General features: G+C 39.9%; 1 protein-coding gene across 1 annotated transcript in view; it reads right to left on the bottom strand.

Annotated features, from left to right (window-relative positions):
• The window catches only part of LOC110990519 (plexin-B-like), a 39475-nt gene extending 20708 nt beyond the window's left edge, over positions 1-18767 (bottom strand). The window contains 3 exon segments of the mRNA XM_087135603.1: positions 14259-14453; positions 14637-15801; positions 17117-18767. Coding sequence (XP_086991729.1) covers positions 14259-14453; positions 14637-15755 — 1314 coding nt within the window. The 5' untranslated portion in view covers positions 15756-15801; positions 17117-18767.
• Positions 18768-18847: the final 80 nt, after the last annotated feature.

The raw sequence follows: 18847 nt of genomic DNA on the forward strand, positions 1-18847 counted from the left end.
TAGAACGTTTTATGTAAAATGTAATTATTTTATGTTGAAGAAGTTTGAATGTAGTAATCGGAACACAAATCATTTTTGGATCTATTAGAGTGGGAACGAGCTTACCGGGTCATGCATGGTCGTTTTAAACAGGAAAGAAAGTGAAAGAGGGTTAGACAAAATTATTGAGAATCGTTTTTGTTCCCCTTCCAATAATTTCAGTTGGTATTAGGGTTGTGTTCAAGGGGGAAAATGGTTCGTAAAGACCCGTCATTTAAAAAAGGCTGTTTTCTTACCGCTTAACGGTGGTATAATTAAGAGGGTGTGAGGGATTTGTCCTATGCCCCCTCCCCGCTCAGAATTAATAGAAGAAAAAAAATCTGTTTAATAGTCCGCCTTTGACACGTTTTATTTGTGATCGAACCAGAGCTGTTCATATTGCTGCGACTATTGTCACCATTTATTGGCACTGCAGCGTTACCATCAACTTGAAGCCGGAATCAAGTCGTGCACTGTATGCGTGGGTGCACACACAATGTTGGTATACAATAGGAATATACGCTTTAGTGTACATACAATGAACAGCCATGTTGTTTCCAAAATTTGGACTTGGCGCTGCTCTCTTTATATACAGATTTAGTGGGATTGCCCCTGCCAAAACGTAAGGCCCCCAAAGTGCCCTTGCAAAGTGTACCCCAATTATGCCTTCATTGTCCCCTGAGAAGTGTGGAAGTTTTTTTTTGTAGTCAGAGACCACTTCTTCTGAGATTCCTTTGGAAATGGCAACATGTTTCCTGCAAGGGGAAGCACCTTGGCAATTTGAACTTTCCCCGTGCCTCCTGTCTAATATAAATCTGACCTGTTCCATCCCAGTGGGTGTAACGAACATTTTAAAGTCAGCCTCATATAATGAGGAAGGTTCGAAAAGGTCACCGTCACAAATCATTCACCAAATCAACTTGATCCGCACAACTTGACGCTGACCCTCTGGAATCATCAGGCACTTTTGTGTGTTTCTAGCATGTTTTTTGTACGTCCCCGGAACAAACAATTACAGTGTGTTTCTTGGTAGCAAATGGCGTGTAAGCCAATAAACTTAATATTTGGAGGCGTAACTGAAGCCAAGTTAGAGCTCAAACCCTTTGTCTAATAACAAACGGTGTTCTGCCCATGTCAGGTACAATGTTAATTCCAAACCACACTGCATATATCAAAATAAAACAGGATGGAAGGGAGAAACACACATTCAACTCTGCACGGTTCTCCACTCTTCCCTTAAAATTGACGAATTGTCAAAACTTGGACTGAATTCACACGGGAACACGCAGGTTGAACGCTATCACCACTGTACTTTATTTCTTGCCTCAGTATCCGTGGTTTGTCTTCACGTGAACAATGTTTCAGCGTGGCTATGAATGACGGTTTTCTCACATCCTTTATTTAGCAAAATCGGGGAGTACTGTGGGAATTTTGAGCTACAAGGAAACCTGACTACACGCCTGAACTCAGAGTCAGGAGATCAAAACAACCAACTTTATGAGGAAACATGTCCGAGTCATGCACAGCGTACGTTGGAGAATTTTGTCCGAGTATTTGATACTGCCTACTAGCGTGTATCACATCATTTAGATCGTGGGTTGAAACATGAAATGTTTTCGAACCGTGCGAACTGAATTATGTTTCATTTCACATGAAAGCATAAAACCTCTTTTTTTAATGCTCATAATTGCTACAACAGAAGCCGTGTTTGAATTAATTTTGATCTTCCTTATAATGGAATTGACTCATACTGCAGTTATCAATTTGTAAAATGCAATGAAGTTCAACTTGGCTTACATTTAAACTACAAAGCTTCCTTTTTAAAAATGTGAGCTTAACAAGTTTTCCTTATTTTTAACACATTCTAAGCAACACTCAGCATTTCCTGACATGTCATTAAGATTAAATCCTATATAGAGGGTTATAGAGATTATAGATTATAGAGCCCTACGACATACATAAAAAAAGCAATATGTTATACATCTGACATTTAAAACGTCTTAAAATAATGAGAGTACTTGCTTTTATACAAAAGGTAAACCTAGCATGAAAAAGTAGTCCAACAGGGACTGGTCACAAAGTGCTGTATAATTTGTGTGCGTATGTGGCCAAATCTTATAGAGAGAAATTACAAAAAATTTAAATGAAAAAAAAAATGATGACGTCCCATAAAACGTTCAGTCATTGTATTAATTAAATCAGTTAACGGTACTTAACAGAAAATCGACAAACACTGGAGTGTGTGAAAAATCAGGTTTACCAATCAGGAAAAAATAAGGAAAATGACCGTTAAAAGTATATAAATTATTTCTGGGTTACAGCTCCTTTTTTCTACAGGTTTTTAGACAGTATACATAAAAGGAAATAAGACGCTATCAACTCTAAAGAATGGAAACCTTATAACTTCCTGTGTAAATAAATAGGAAAAATTGACTCAATGAAGTTGAAACACTGGAAAGCCAAATTTTCGGCAAAGTTTAATCTTCATTCGATCAGCAGGTACTTCCGGTTAAATAGACATTAAATCAACAACATAAGTTTCTGATTATTACAGCGATAGCTAACTTTTAATAATCAAATCATTACAAAAAAGTGGGTATTATTAATTCCGTCATAAAGGTGTCAATGTTTCATCATTCTCTGGCATTCTCCTGAAAGCCCCCGGAAACTGTAACAAGAATTCAAATAGAGACTATAAGTTTACAATATTTCTTATTCAACTTTGTTTCTTTATAGTAGCCTACAGATTTAAAATATGGACGATTAAGCTGGGATCTGTGTTGTCATCCTTTCAGGTAGTCAGGTGCATGCTCATATTGGTACAAGTGTTAACAATGCATGCCGCGGACAACACATGATCAGATTTAAAACCCAAATTTCCCGGCAAGTTGATATAATAGTGAAAATAGAACATTGAACAGTGGTATACAGGGAGACAGTGGCTTGGAACCAGCGCATGTAAGATAAAAAAAAACATATACCGACCAGTAATCACAGCTTCGGTCTTTTCAATCGTCATCTTGACCAGGTCGGTCCGTCGCTCCTCAACTTCTCTTCGGGCGGCCTTGGATTTCTTGTACAGCACCACAGCCAAGATCGTAACGCCTAAGATGGCAACTGCGCTGATAAGACTCACGATGAGGGCTGTGTTTGACTGGCTGGGAGAACGGATGTATCCGATGTCAAAGACCACATTTGTGCCATGAAACACCTATGTAGTTGGGAAAAATTTACGTTTAATTTGCTTATAGAAGAGGTTGGGGACACAAACTCGACTCCATGGGCTGCGTGTGCATTCTTTCACTAGAAGATCACGCAAGACATGGTGGGCACCAACATGGCCCAGCAAGATGGAAACGAGGCTGGTTTGGCACAATGATGAGTTGCCAGTTTGGTATTCCACCTACGCATACGCAAACAAAGTTCATCCGTAGGTCTTCCCTATATCAGCGCGGCCCAACGTGGACTCAGTCGCGCGGGTGCTTTGGCTGCGTCGGCCGAATCTCTTGTCTAGAGCGAGGTCTAGGTCTTCACTCCATTGGAAATGCGTGGAGACGCGTAGAGATATTCATCAGACGGGAAGTTGAACGACAACCGTTCTGTCCCCCTTTTCTTGGTCTTCCCCTCTTTCCCTGGAAAACTTTTAACTTTTCGACTAAATTGTGTTAAAAACCCTTGAAATTGCATCTTAGGGTTTCGATTAACTTGATTTTAAACATTTGTTTTACAATTTTTACCCATATTTTGGAGCTTTATTGGTTTTTATGCTAATGCACATTTGCATATTCTTGAGCAAAACTATGATGCCATCCAAGGCACTGAATCTCAATGTTTTGCACAGAAAATGTCTAGATTTTTTGAAAACCTGCTATGGTAGCATTTTCTTTGGCAATTTATTGTTGTGTAAGTAAACGGCAATAAGCTAGCAAACAACTCTTTAACAGAAATTTTCCCAGATAGCAAATTTGGAGTTCACAATTTGAACATGAAACATGCAACCTGAACCGTCTTCCTGGATCTACTGGGTGCGTTCGATTAGCTTCCCCGAATACACCAGTGTTACAGGCAAGGGAAGCCTCGGAATGAGGCTAATCGAACGCTACAGCGTATTCGCCAAGGCATTCTGGGAAAAAGGTCAAGTCTCCGCCACGCTCCATCATGTCCAAGCACGAACAGTCGATCCGTGACGTCATTACACTGGGCAGCCTCCAAAGACCCGTTCGCTAGCCGGGGTAGTGGTGGCTGACACCAGGGCAGGCATGAGGATCACCTAATGGCTAAACGAACGCTCTGGTGTAAGTTTAAGTTACACGTGTAAGCTAATCGAACGCACCAGTTAAAGCAAAAGCGCCCTCAGTTGTCCATAAATGCATAGTTAATCTTTAATGTTTAAAAAAGTGCATCTGTCAATTCACATAACTCCAAAAAGATGTTAAACAGTCTTCATACATGGAAGAAGAGTACAGAGGTACACAAAAATCGATTCTAAAAAATTCATTTCACGGATCCTTTAAACAACTCCAGAGACGTGTTTGCTTTTGAATGTTTGACAGCCGTGACACCCATTATGATGTCTCCTCAACAGTGACAACAAAATTGTGTAATATGATGTCTAATCTCTTATTTTTAAGCATTGCTGCAATTCTTTGTGTCCTGTTGTATATCTGAAGTTTTATTTTGCTCACTCAGTAAATGTTGCATTTTCAACATCTGTGTAATATCACAAAGTAATAACTCTTACCCGGACAAATGGCAGGTTTCTGGAGGTTTTTCTCCCCAGATTATCACCGGCCTCAAGTTGTGTTTGCGGCACTTTGCAACCCAAAGCACTCCTATCTAGGGTGATGTCGGTACAAATATCCCGTCCAACGTAGACAGTGATTTCGTTATTAGTAATAGCAAGATCAAGAAGGTCTCCCTGTTTTAAAAAGAAAGTTTTCACATAAGTTTTTACTCAAAAACCTTTTTGGCTGTATCATCTTAAAGGTTTGAGGACCCTACAGATAATCAAGTCAATATAAACAGTTTGCAGTCCTTTTTAAAAATTTTACAAGAGCTGGATCACTTCTTAGTGTCTTGTTATTCTGTTCATATTCAGCTCTTGAGTTGACTTTTGTAATGACAGTAATAAATGGAAATAGATGAACATGTAGTCAGGATAACCAAAAGCAAAACAAAAGGTCGGACAGTCACAAGCCACTGACGGGCATGCAGAGAATGCGATTAACACGATTGTTGATGAAGAGAAAAGTTAAAAGACCCAAAACTATTACTCTTTCAAGCAAAATCATAGATTTCGTTGATGTACAATCCCAAACTTACACGGACGATCAGAGTGTCTCCGTTCATTTCAGCAATTCCATCCTCGTATCCATAAAGTGGGTCATCAAAAGTGTAATATTTGGGATTCGGGTAATACTTCAGCAGCGTACAGGAATTTGGATCGGAACACCAGGTGCGAAGTGAGGTGACCGCGTCCATGATGAAGCCAGTAGAAACGTTCAAAAACGTATCGCTTGAAAGTGTTTGGTTTGGAACAGCATCAATTCTTGGGGAAATGCAGTGCATGACTTCGTCACTTTCTACACTGCAGTCCTGAAAATAAGTCAAAAATACCTGCGATTACAAATTCTTGAAAACAAGCTCACAGGGCATAAACTGCGTTTGAATTTAAAATTTGAAAATAAATCAGACTTGCCAACGTACTACATATCAATCCACTAATCAGGGAATGGCAGAGTAAAAACAGACTACGGGAGCGTGAAGTTTTGTATGTGACCTTCTTCAGAGACGCGCTGATGTCCTTGAGACAAAATTTCAAACTTGAACTTACCTCAATAAATTCCCGTTGGTTGCTTTGAATAATAACTAATATCTGAGTTCGTTGTAGAACAGAAAAACCAGATCCACTAACTTGAAGCTTTCGACCACCCCTACATGAAAACATTCATTCATGGAAAAAAAGAAGTGAAGGAATTCTAATTATGTTACAGTAAAAAAAAAAAACGAGCGTCAGGTGATCTTAACTGAATATACAGATGGGAATAATTTGATTTTGAATGTTTATGTAAGTTCTGTAAAGATGAGGAATTCAACCTGAAAAACAAATCTGACAAGATAGACAGAATGCGATGTTAGTTTGACGGGTTATCTTTCAAAATGGGAAGTGGAAGCAGGTCACTTGAAAATCACGTTTGTCTATTCAGCCTGAACTGCTGGCTTTCGCGTGAACGAGGTCAATCTTTGATGGTTAACTGTATGATCTGACTTACGCCAAGATGCTAGTTGAGGGATCTAATCCTGACACCACTGGATCTTGGACATATGTGAACTGCCCTTGGGATAACCGTACTGCACCATCGAAAAACACATAAAGTGACCAGGAACCGATTTGGCCGAGGCTGGAAGTTTGGCAGATTATTCTGCTGTCATTGACATCGGACCTAGTAAGGAAATTGTAGCATCATTTCAAATTCATCAGATGAAAGCTGTGACAAAAATTACTTATTGGCTGTGAACCAAAACATAGGAAATCAGTCACTTTGGCCAAATCACAGAAGTTTGGTTCGGTCACCTTTCAACCAAGCATGGAGTACTTCCAAGTAAAACGTTGATGTTTCTTCCAACATCAAGGAATTCACCGTAGATTGCTATCCGTGTACCTCCGGATTGTGGGCCAGTCTTGGGGCTGAAATCGTGCAAAACTGGGTTCTGTAAACGACAAACAACGGAAAACAAATGAAGACAAATCAGTGGCGTAGGCCTATCCAGCTTTTGCTGTGTGTGTGTGTGTGGGGGGTCAAATTCAAAAGCAATTGCGGATTTGGACTTCACATAGATGTTGGGAAGAAAAAATCAAAAGCCTAACTCACGGTCTCGACATCCTTGCTTTTGTTTGCAGTGGATGTTTTCTTGGCTTTTTGGTGCTAATAGACTGGTTACTTTCTTTCTTACTCACCCATGACACATTCTGTGTAATAAAAATCTCGGGGTGGGGGGCTGAGTGGCATATCCAGCCCCCCGCTGGATACGCCACTGAGTCAAATCTCTGAGAAGACTTCGATGGTTCTCTGGGTTTCTGATATTTCTACTTCATTCAGACGACACTGAAAAATTAAATAATTCGGATACATTGGGGTCGAGTTCGGACGCTCTGTTCTTGACACAAGTTTCGTATTCTCGCGCTCGAACGGCGCGAACACGACTCAAGAACACTGTTCTCAGAACAGGTTCGCATACCACCTCCTCATCAGCGTTTTACACGAACACACGGAAAAGCTCGTGAGATTTGATTTTTGAAAAGCTGCAAAAACTACCGAGAGGGCTTACATAGTTGGAAACAATGGAACATTTTCCAAAATTAACAATAACTTTCCATGACAGAAATGATTTTTAATGAAAAAGAAGTAAGCCCAATTATTCAAACATTAACTCTTTAAGAATGCACAAGGACGCCGCCATGTTGTTTGCATGCTACAAATAACTAGTACCGATAACCGGTTGTACGTTCCCGGCGTTCGAACGGCCGACTCACGAACAACAAATCGAGCTGTTCGTAAACATACGAGAACAAGCCGCCCGAACTCATACCTTGTACTGAAAGGTAACTTCTCCATGACTTCTCTGCTCAATACCATTTGCACCTGTAATACTCGCTTGAATCAACTGTGGTCTGAGGTCGTAACTAGATCTTGTTCTACAGTGTACACTGCAATAAATAAGAACTATATTAGAATGAACTCAAATGGGCATACAGATATTATTCTGATTTTGCAGTGCATTTACAGCAACTATTTTCTCTACCCCAACCCGATGGAGTTCCAACTTTCTTTCCTACACTTTCTCAAGATTTCAATAAAATCCATTCGTTTAAGAATCCAAACTGTTTCAATAAGGATTACAGTGATACTTTTCACAAATATAAAAGCTTAAAATGGAACAAAATGTTCCCGCTTCCACAGGTATTTATTACAACGTAATGGGATGCGTAAATGCAGATTAATAGATTACCTGGCACCGGTTCGGTAGTACATCTCCAGATCATGAAAGTCACATATCTGACTTCCGATCGTGACCTCTCGGAGGTCACTGAACCTGCGGCCAAGATCACTTGCCATCACGGTTATAATTGTATTGCCTTCGTCTGGTCCAAATAATGGATAAATCTGCAATTACAGGTAAAACAAAAATATTAAACCAGCAAACCTTGCCCTAATTCAGATTTTTAATCAATGGTCCGCGTCTAGGTGGTGGTAGGCCTACCAATTGTCAACGGACTAGATGGAACATTGACTGGTGAATTAAAATATTCTCTGATCATCACTTTTATCTTCAAGAAAAAATTGCCAAGTTCTCTCAACACGCGTTTTCCTCCACGCGTCTCAGGTTTGGTTTCTATAAACTAACACCCGCTTCTGTGTGTACAGGCTTACAATGTTGGAATCAAAGGAGATATGCAGTTGGACGTATTGCTGGAATTATATATTTGACTTGTCATTGCGCTGACGACTTGAACACGAAGGTCAGCAGTGGAAGAACCCCCTACGGTTTCTGAATTTGAAGGGCCAACAAGCGTACATTTAAAAGTACCCTTGATATTCAACCTACAATTTGAAACCAACCATCATTATAACTGGATCAGGGCAGTTGATTCCATTATGAAGACTGACAATCTCAGCAGCAGTTTCACACACAGCACTGTCCATCACTCCGCAGGTATTCCCACACCACACGCATCCCAGCTCCGCACGGGTAGTTTCCTCAGACACACATCGGCTACAGTCAGGACGAAGGACCTCACATTTGTACAAAGTCACTGAGATGGTATAAAGATGGTTTATTTTACACGTTAGGAAATATTTCTGTCGCAGATGAGCTGAGCAGCACGTTGAGGAGCTGTGATTATGAGAATTACAAGGAATGTGTTTTTCGTACATACTAATTAGTGCCTCTACTTCACTTGAAAGTAAACTTGACGGTGAGACTTTTGGATATGATTCCTTCGAGTATCTGCAGTTCATGACTGGCCAATATGACATAGAATTATTTACCATTTGACCCACTGGAAGATTCTGATATTCTTACCTGTGAAACCATGCCGATCGTCCACACGGTGAATGTTGTTATTGTCGTCTGTCCACCATAATGACAATGTCGCATTCAATTCTTGCTCGATGGACGTGTAAGTAAACTGTGTACATGTACAATTATAAGCAATTTAGCGTGACACACAATTTGGTGAATAAAGCCATCAAAAAAGAAAGTAGTGGGGCAGTTTAAAATGTGGAGGGTCAAACATTATCATAACAATAAAAATATCCTTTCGTCACCGTTTTCACGAAGAGACGAATTTTCTCACCAGAGAGAGCAAAACCACTTTTAAGGTCTTGCCATATCACTTACCGATCTTCGAGTACATGCCACAGTTGAATCATCCCAAGTAGCCTCCACGAACTGGTCCACCCCCTCTATGTTAAGACTGCATTGGTATCTAGACAGCTGACAGTAATGTACGAATATATGCATTAAATCAGATTAGGAATTCCAATTTGTGCCTGAAAGATCAAAGAATTTATGGCAACTCAATTATCCGCATCTGGAACCATCCGCATTTATAGTTTGGACACTGGGTGAAACAGGCCAGGATTCGCATCTAAGAGCCAGTTACATTGGGACCTGACGGTCACTGTGTCTGTTTAGCTGTCTGTTACTGAAATAGCTACATTCAAGGAGCTCAGGGAAGGGAACTGACTTTGGAATGTTTACGTCCCGATGAGTAGCGATGATGATAATGGAAGTGCAATAAGAATCCGTTTGCATGCGGATTTCCGCTCTATGCTTATGAAAACACGTCTATACTGTTATTATGAAAAACAAAACTTGAGCAAATCGATAAAAGCTTTCTTTGGAGCTTGTTTTTGGAAGTGTAAATGTAACTTATTGCTGAAGTCTATAAAAATCCATATTTTTGTCAGACTAACCATTGTTGACAGCGGGAAATTGGAAACATTGACAGTTATTTCCGTGTTGACATTATTAGGTATCAGCACCTCGCCATTTTGCGGTTGGAGCTGAGGGCACGCGTCTGGGCCGTCCATAGTTGTTCCCCGATTCTGTTGAGAAAATTGAGCAACAGAAAAGTAAAAACTGCTTCTAGCACTCTACATATTTTGGCTAAATTTTACTTCTGCTTTAAAATATAGAAATAAATGAAAACTTTCAATCAGAAAAATGCACTAACAATGGTCACATCAACATACTGTTAAAAGATCTTATTTTCTCGGAAACAAATAAATCTATTTCACGAAAACCCTGCAAGACATTTCTACCACTATTTTCAGAATGAAAAACAAACAACAGTGCTAGACTTACGTATTGTCCCGTGACGATGATTTCATTGGGCTTTGAGCAAATCGAATCATTGTGAGTACATCTGTTTTCATACACACACCAGTTACAGGCCCAGTCACTACCAACGCAGGACACACAGCTGAAACCAAAAACAATGCGCCAGACGATAGAGTTCATTCCATTCAGTGACTTTAATTCCACGAGCAGATTTAAAACGTTTCTCTATACACGCTGCTATTCGTCCGTCGCTTTCAGCATTTTGAGGACTTTGTAGCTTTTTGCGTATTTTGAAATAAAACTCCAAATGGGATCAGTTCTACCCACTACTAACCTTGTCGACGTTTGCTAATGATTCGCTACTAGATCATTGTAAACGTTGGTAACATTGACGAGACTGGAACTCAAACCTGGTGATAGATTCTCTGGGACAAAAACAAAAAACCTTGATATATTAAAACAAAAACCAACAGGTGTTGGTCACTCCTTACCTTGTGTGGGTGCCACATTGATAGAAACTCAAGTCTATGCTGACAAAGTTCACACCGGTTTCCATAGACATGACGCTCAGTGAAACTATGACATGGTCTTCTATAGTATCAAACAAGGAGAAAAAACTAAGAAGAAAAAAATGTGGTCACTGTTACAAATAAACATATTAAACGCGAGACGGTCATATTATGTAATTGTAAATATTTATGCAACACTTATTTTGATCAAGCACTAATTACCCAGTGCCACTGGGCGTTTACCTTACCTCCAGTAGGCAGTGGTGGTAAGTTATCTTGCGGGGGTGTTCTGCATGCCAAGCTATCCTTGTTGTAGTTTGTCGCTTGGTAGTCAAAAATATCACCAAACCTACACACATAATGCTGGTGTCCGTCTCGGAGCTGTGGTAGCTTTTGCAGTGTCACGATTATCTAAGTGCATGCAGGGGAAATTCAATCGCACAACCATCAGATTGAGCATAGGATTAAGGAATATTTTTCGTGAGTTCATGCTAAAGAAATCAAAGTACCTGTTGGCCGGCAAGAGTGATTGGCATGTTTGTAGCGGGAAAGACTTGTGTTATTCCGATGCACTGTGCTTCATTGTAGGGCAACCAGCCTGTACTTATCACACTATCCAGTTGACAGTCAGTATACCTGGTGCATCTTTAAAGGATAAAAAAAAAACGAAAAAACACTATGCTGTCACGAGGGCGATCAGCCAGATTGATTGGTTAACAGACTATCCGATTAGAAAACAGTGGCGCTGTTCAATCACAACAGTGGCGCTGCACTTGCGTGTGCATTTGACAAATCACAGCAATCTACTGTATGGCGTGCAAAGTTAACATTTAATCCCGAATTACAAAATAGAGACATCACTAGTTCGTTTCCGCTGCAGCTTGGGGTCTGTGATTGTGGTTGAAAACTTGGTCACTTAGAGGGCCCCTAGTGCACCCCACAACTATGTTCACACAAATGCATGCCATTTCCATTGCAAACAACTACCATTAAGGACCACCCTGGCTTTCTGAATTTTGGTGCATATATTCGTCCCAATCACCCCAGAGTTCGTTCAAAGGGCATCCAAAACAGGCAACAAAATCTCTATTGCTAATAGGGCCTAGAGATATCTCTATTTCTCTATGGTTAATAGAGATATCTCTCTAATCCTGGTCGTCAAGTCACACTAAAGTCTGAGTCACAAATAGCTCGATCAATCGTTCTTGGGTCGGCCGCTCGAAAGCTGGGAACGTACAACCGGTTATCGCTGGTAGTTAGTAGTGGCAAGCAACATCGGCTGCGTCCATCTGCGTTCTTCGAGGGTTAATGTTTGGATAACTGGGCTTAATTCTTTCTATATTAAAAGTGAAGATTCGTTTCTGTGTTGTTTAAAATTATACATCTTAATTTTGCACAAGTTTAATTTTTCCAGCTTTGAAATCCAACTCACTATTTTGGGCGGCTGTTTAAAAGTAAAAATCTCAGGAGATTTTCCGTGTATTCCTATAAAACCCTGACATAGAGTTGGTGTGGTCCCGTTCCGAGAACAACGTTTGGGGTCTGGTTCCCGCCGTGCGAGCGCAAGACCATGAAGCCTGTGTCAAGAACAGGCCACCCGAACTCCACCTCATCCACGTCGAGCTTGTTCGAGAAGAGCCATGTTGGTCGGAGGAAATGTCTAATTGGCTGATAGCGATGCGACCACAACGCGCACATTCCACAGTTGAACGTGAACCAAAGGAACCTTCGTTGCTAAGAAAAGTGCACCCTCTCTTGGTCCGGCTCGAGGCTAATTACACCTGCATTTGTTATCAGCCAAGCATCTTCTTAAAGCGTTATTTTCACCCACTTATGTGACATACCGTAAACAAATAATCAAACAAGTTTATCATTTAATTTTAATTAACTGACGATAGCCTAACGAAGGTAGACTAATTCCGTAACTTACTTCCCCTTGAGTGTGCACCATCCACAGTATGGGTCTCCATCATTCCCTGCATCAGTCCCAATACACGCCTCACAGGTGGTGTACTGACCACAGTTCTCAACACGCATTTTAATAAGCTGTATAAAAAAAGACAGAGAATTGCGGAAGACCAACAAATAATTAGCAGAAACATTGGCTAGATCTTAACTTTCTATTCAGAGTCCTACACCACCAACCGCATGGGTCTCCATCAGCAGGTTGTGACCGCAATTCTCAGCACGCATCTTGAATGACACTTTAAGATAAAATACTGCAACAACAACCAACAAGATACTTCAGCATACTGAAGACATTATTTAATTAACTGTTGGACACAGTTCACCTTTTGTTCCGTGAGTACAAAGACTTCATCTGCAGTTTCATTCAGCAGTATATCTCCCATCACTGGATTATCATCGAGTGTCACTTGCTCGTACAATCTGGCAAACGTTGAATTCTCAACGTGTACCTGTAAAATAAAATAATTCAGGATTCAACACCGCACACTACTGTACTAAGGCAGTGGAACAGCCGCGAGGATATTATGGGCATTTAACCTGCTATCAATTATAGGTGGCTGACTGGAGACATTAAACTTTCACAGAACGACAGTACTGCCAGCTGTTTAAAAGAGTGTGCGTGTGAATAAAAGACGATGCAATCTTCGTCGCGTGCATGAGATTTTCTAAATGTATACACGGAACAAGGGAACCTCTCACGGCCAAAATTAAGATTTAAATTTTCTCTTGTTCTCTACCATATCGTATCGTAAAGTTCCACGCTCTGATTAAATAAGAGCAGTTGCATGTAAAAACTTTATTCAAAAGGCAAATGACGATTTTATTTACCAGACAGTTGAATCTGCAGGACGCTTGTATGCCATGCCTTCAATACATAATGGACTTTATGTTAGTTTTGAGGGAGTTAAAAGAAACTCACTAAAAACCTTTGTTTTCAATTAAACATTCCTTCAAGCTGGATTTTTGGTGGCGATTTCCTTGACAGCCTATGTGTCAAATAACGCTGACACAAAAGTTTAAAAACTGCATTTCAGAAAGGCCGAAACGTTGTGTGGGAGTGTGGGCGAACTTTCCTAATTCATTATGTGGACTTCTTTTGTGCTCGTCTACACAAAGTGAAACCGAACTAACACACGCATGCGTCAGCACCGCCCGAACTTTCCCTTATTTTTGTGCATTTACGAAAATTAAGCCAAAATGTTCAATGTCCTTGTAACTTGATTACCATTTCAAAAAAATTTTCGTTCACTTTTTTTTCTAACCGTATAACCCCAAACGCCTCCCAACCTGTTGTTCAGAGGTGAGGAACGTTGTATGGACCTAGCTCAGTCCACATCAATTCTTTACCATACCTCTGGATGCTCGGATGCCTACACACACTCATCCCCACAACAATTTTGGAGTGAAATCCCTGACCTTCAGGAGTTGTCCACCTGTAGTTCCAATGAAAGCCACAGTGTGGTTGAGATCAGTGCTGGTGATGATGGATGATGCTTGATGTCCTGCCATCCGTACGAGTGATGTGCCACGAACACGATCTGTGTATCTCCCAGTAGCATATACGTACCTGTTCCCTGCATTGCACAGATATGGGCCGCTGTCGGGAATGTTCTAGAGGGCGAGAGGAGCACATTTCTTTGCTATTTTCTCATGACCTGCATATCTTTTTCTTTAAGATACACACAAACTAAAGCTCCATCATAAATTTCTTACAATGATGCATTGTTTGAAAACATTTATTCCCAATGGGATAAAAACTTTGCTCATTCATAATTATGAATAGTACACGTATACCTGGTTATTACACACTGTTCCTGCAAAAAATGGTACTTCATTCACATCAGCTTGATTCAGACACTGCCTCACAGCCTCTTTAAATGCAGCTTCAATGTCACTCATCTTGTAAACACACAGTGCAGAGTCTGCGATGGGATTATCATCAGATGATGATGCTTTGGCAAAGACAGCATACAGCACCTGATCATCATTGTCTAACATTAAGGACTCTGACAAGTGGGGGCCTGCTGGTCCAACATGAGCAGCCTGCACCAAACTGAATGTACCACTGGATCCACTGCAGTCAATAAAAATCTCTGTGTAAGAGTCAACGTCATCAGTGTTGTGGCAGAGGCGAATTAGTTTGGAAACACGTGAACGGTGAATGGATGATAAACTTTGCCTTTGCGTTGTAGCAAAGTAGGTGAATCCATTCCAGGTAAATGCACTGACATAACTGATGCGTGCAGGGTTGGCATCATATGAATTTGTATAGTCATCAGTGAAACTGACAGCATCCCCACCATCAGCAAACATGAATCCACTGCCAGTTACAAGCAGTCGTCTGGTAATAGGAGGCGAATGATAATAACCTGCTTCAGGAGAGTATGATGCTGCCACATAGAGTTGAGTAGATGGGTTACCATTGTACTTTCCAGATGCAACAATGCTTGCTGTTGATCTTGTATCATATGATACAATCAGGTTTCTCTGACTGCCATCACTGACTAAATCTCTTAGTCTCCTTGACTGGCATTGATCAATCCTGGGTGTTTCAATAAATTCACTGCCACACGTGATAAGCCTGCCATCGTGTAATACCAGAATCTTATTGTAATTCAGGCAAGTATCTTCATAGCACGTGGCCGTGCTTACATTAGCAACCTGCTTCAAGTCCTTGTCAAGTTTGTACAGGTAATTCACCGCCCCAACGTACACCTCCCCAGTGTCCTGCTGGACAGCAAAGTGATCTAGACGAGTTGTCACGGTCGCTGATGACTTGATGGGATTGTCAAAGGATGCAATTTTGTATTCAATGATATTCCCTGTCAACTGTGTGAAAACACCCAGTATTAAGGATTCCACCAGGAGCAGCTGAAACGTTGAGAACATCTTGCATCTTGCTCTTGCCTCCATCTCTGCAAGTTCTTTATGGTCACATATGATGCCGATGTCTTGAAACCTACACAAGAAATTTAGAACTCATACAACCACTTCAAATGAAACAAATACGGCGATGTTATTGAAACCCAACAAACCTTTCATATAGATGGGTTCAATGGGGAAGGGATAACGGTGGCCATGCTGCCCGTCGAAAGAGGAAGAAATATTGTTGGTTTTGGTTTAGCTAACGAGAGACAGGCGATTTAGGCGGGTTCATTTCATTTCTTTCCCTTCTAAAAGTGTGTTTAAAACATCAAAATGTAGCATAAACTATTCCAATTCCACGACTCCCATTTGCCCCAATAAAAATTTATTCTGGATCAACCGATAAATACACATCGGAAGACATCTAATTGATGCTTTGTTTAGAGATTTAAATACGAGACAAAAAGTCGAAGTGATCGTAGCGTAGACGGAAACCGACTATGTTGATTTATTTTCATGGCGCGGTGCCGATTTATCTTTTGCGTGGAGAGTGGAGAGTTGAAAGTACATTTTGTTTCCTTCACCTATTTAGCCCTTACCACAACCGGACGAGAAGTTGATGACAGTTAAAAAGAGAGACAGCAGCCAATAACTTTACCGAAGGCATATAACAGTTTGAGCAATAGAAGTGTGTTTATCAAAATTCATGGGAACAAATTGATTTTATAACCTTCCAGGTCTCCATTAAAACCCTGACAAGGCCCAATGCTCTTTGAAATCGTGATAAAGAAAAAATATAGTCAGTTACAAGATTGACATTTTTGCAACAACTTTTTTGTTCAATAGAATTGTTATTGAATACCATGCTGTAAGTACAATTTAGCCACACGTGTTCAATAGTAAAATTGAAATGCTTCAAGTGCTAACCAATTAATGGATACTGATAAGATGTGAGTTCTTTTCTTTTTCTTTCTTACTTTCTTCTTTACTCTTCTCTGCTTTTTTACTTCTCTTATTCTAAAGATTTGTATTTTTTATCTTGCTAATCTAAATGTGTGACTCCAGGGAAATCGGATAATTTATTGCACTGCTCGCGTCCTTATCTTCAAGAGCAGCAAATCCACAAAATTTTTGAAGCCGTTGATTATTATCAAAAGTTAGTTACGAAATATTTCTGCCACCCAATAGCCAGATCTTTCTCAGTTTGTTCCTGGTGTTCTAAGCCGTAACGAACTATTATGATATTTACGCTGGTAATGGCGTGATTTAAAGTAGGCCTAATTGCTGACTTTTCCCACTGGAAAGTGGGAACAGTCGTTTGCTCGGAAACGTCCTCGAATCACCTAAGTCTCAGCGACAACAGATGTCATAACAATTATACTATTATTCGGCAGTAATTATGTACTCACACGCAGCGTCGAACCCTCCCAGGCAAGTCTACTATTTGGTCTCGTTAGCAGCGCAGACAGATGTAAATTCTCTCAGCGAGACGCAGTTCCAAAAATACCATTACATAGCTCCACCAAGGCCACGCATTTATACCTCTAGGGTATTCATAGCAGAAGCTGTCGTTGTGGGGCGGCATTATGTGGAGACCTTTCCCTTTCGTTGTTGAATTCCATAATGGATTGAACTTGTTCAATCAAGTGTAACGTGCGCGGGAGTTCAAATGTCAATCGAAACATTCAGGAAATTAAAGTACAACTAATGTGCGTGTATATCTAGAGAGATTTTAGACTATTAAATAACTACCCAAATTTCCTGTTTATACATGTATGACATATTTTCGTTTTAAAGTGAGTCATTTGTTACCAATTTGTAAAATTGATGACGTTCATAGATGCACACTGTCAGGTTAAATACCTTAAAACATTAAAAATAAAATAACCAGGTCATCTCCAAAAGCGGGATTTCATCAGCATAAGCATGAAAGAAGAGCTAAAGAAAAAATGGAGAAAATGGGTTAAAGGAAAGAGGTTGAATCCACCATATTAGAAAAATGCTTATTAAAGGAAAACTTTAGTACTGCCGCTTGTCTATGTAGACAACGTATTTTGTATTACCACACTTTATTTTCCAGATAAAATGTGATTAAAGCAGCTAACATTATAGTATTTTTGAAATACAACGAAACGAAACTAAGTCTAAAAATTAAGAGTGAATTAAGGGCCATATGACAACATTTGGTGAATGCAATTTATTGATTACTGAGTAAGTATATTTTATTTTGAATATATTTTGATTAACGAGGAATACGCATTCTCATCATCCGGGTAACTCTAAAGTAGCAGATAACTTCGTTGTCGATTGAAGACATCTGTTCATTTTGCCCAGTCTCCTCGCCAAAATTTGTCCCTGTGAACATCTGCACTTCGAGAAGCGCAGATGAAGGTACAACCCGGACTAAAATTATAACTACAGACATTGCTTATAACTTTGTAACCCCTGCATTTTTTGTACTTTTCCCAGGAAAGGTTTCTGTTGTTGGCCTATGATATGACTAAAACGTGATGTGAAAACAAGTTAGATGGACATGCTACATTGTTAATAATGTCAGCAGGTGTTTTCGTAAACTTACTAAGTGGAAATTCTGAGTTGTCTTCATTTATACACAGTCAATCATATCATTAGACAAATCATTATCACGTAAAATTTATAGCGTGAACTTACCACTTTGCTTACGAAATTAGCAAAAAGCATAAACACGTCCAAACATTTTCGTAATCATTATTGTAAAGGATTTCCCTTTTTCTTTTATAATGATATGTAGGCCTATTAATCAGAATCTATCTGTTTCTTTTCATTTGCTACTGCTCTTAAAATACAAGTTTGTCAAATGTGACAACATACCAGGTGTATAGAAGGTTCCAAGCTTCCTTTCTGTTTCATAAAATATCTGTGTATAGACTTGAAGTTCGTTGAATATATTATTGTACATGTATAAACACATGGTCATTTAAACCATCACTCATTTTACAATGTAAACTTCGGTTAACAGGAAATCTTATTGGTTCCTTGTTTAAGAACATTAATATTGTATGTAGTCCTCTAATACGGAAATCCCTTTCATCAAAATAACTAATAATACGTTTACAATAAAACTGAATGCCACACTGCGTCAATTAGTCCGTCAAACCTCT

Source organism: Acanthaster planci, linkage group LG04 (genome assembly GCF_054643075.1).
Source record: "Acanthaster planci isolate LZ-2023a linkage group LG04, COTS_SCS, whole genome shotgun sequence".
Classification (NCBI taxonomy): domain Eukaryota; kingdom Metazoa; phylum Echinodermata; class Asteroidea; order Valvatida; family Acanthasteridae; genus Acanthaster; species Acanthaster planci.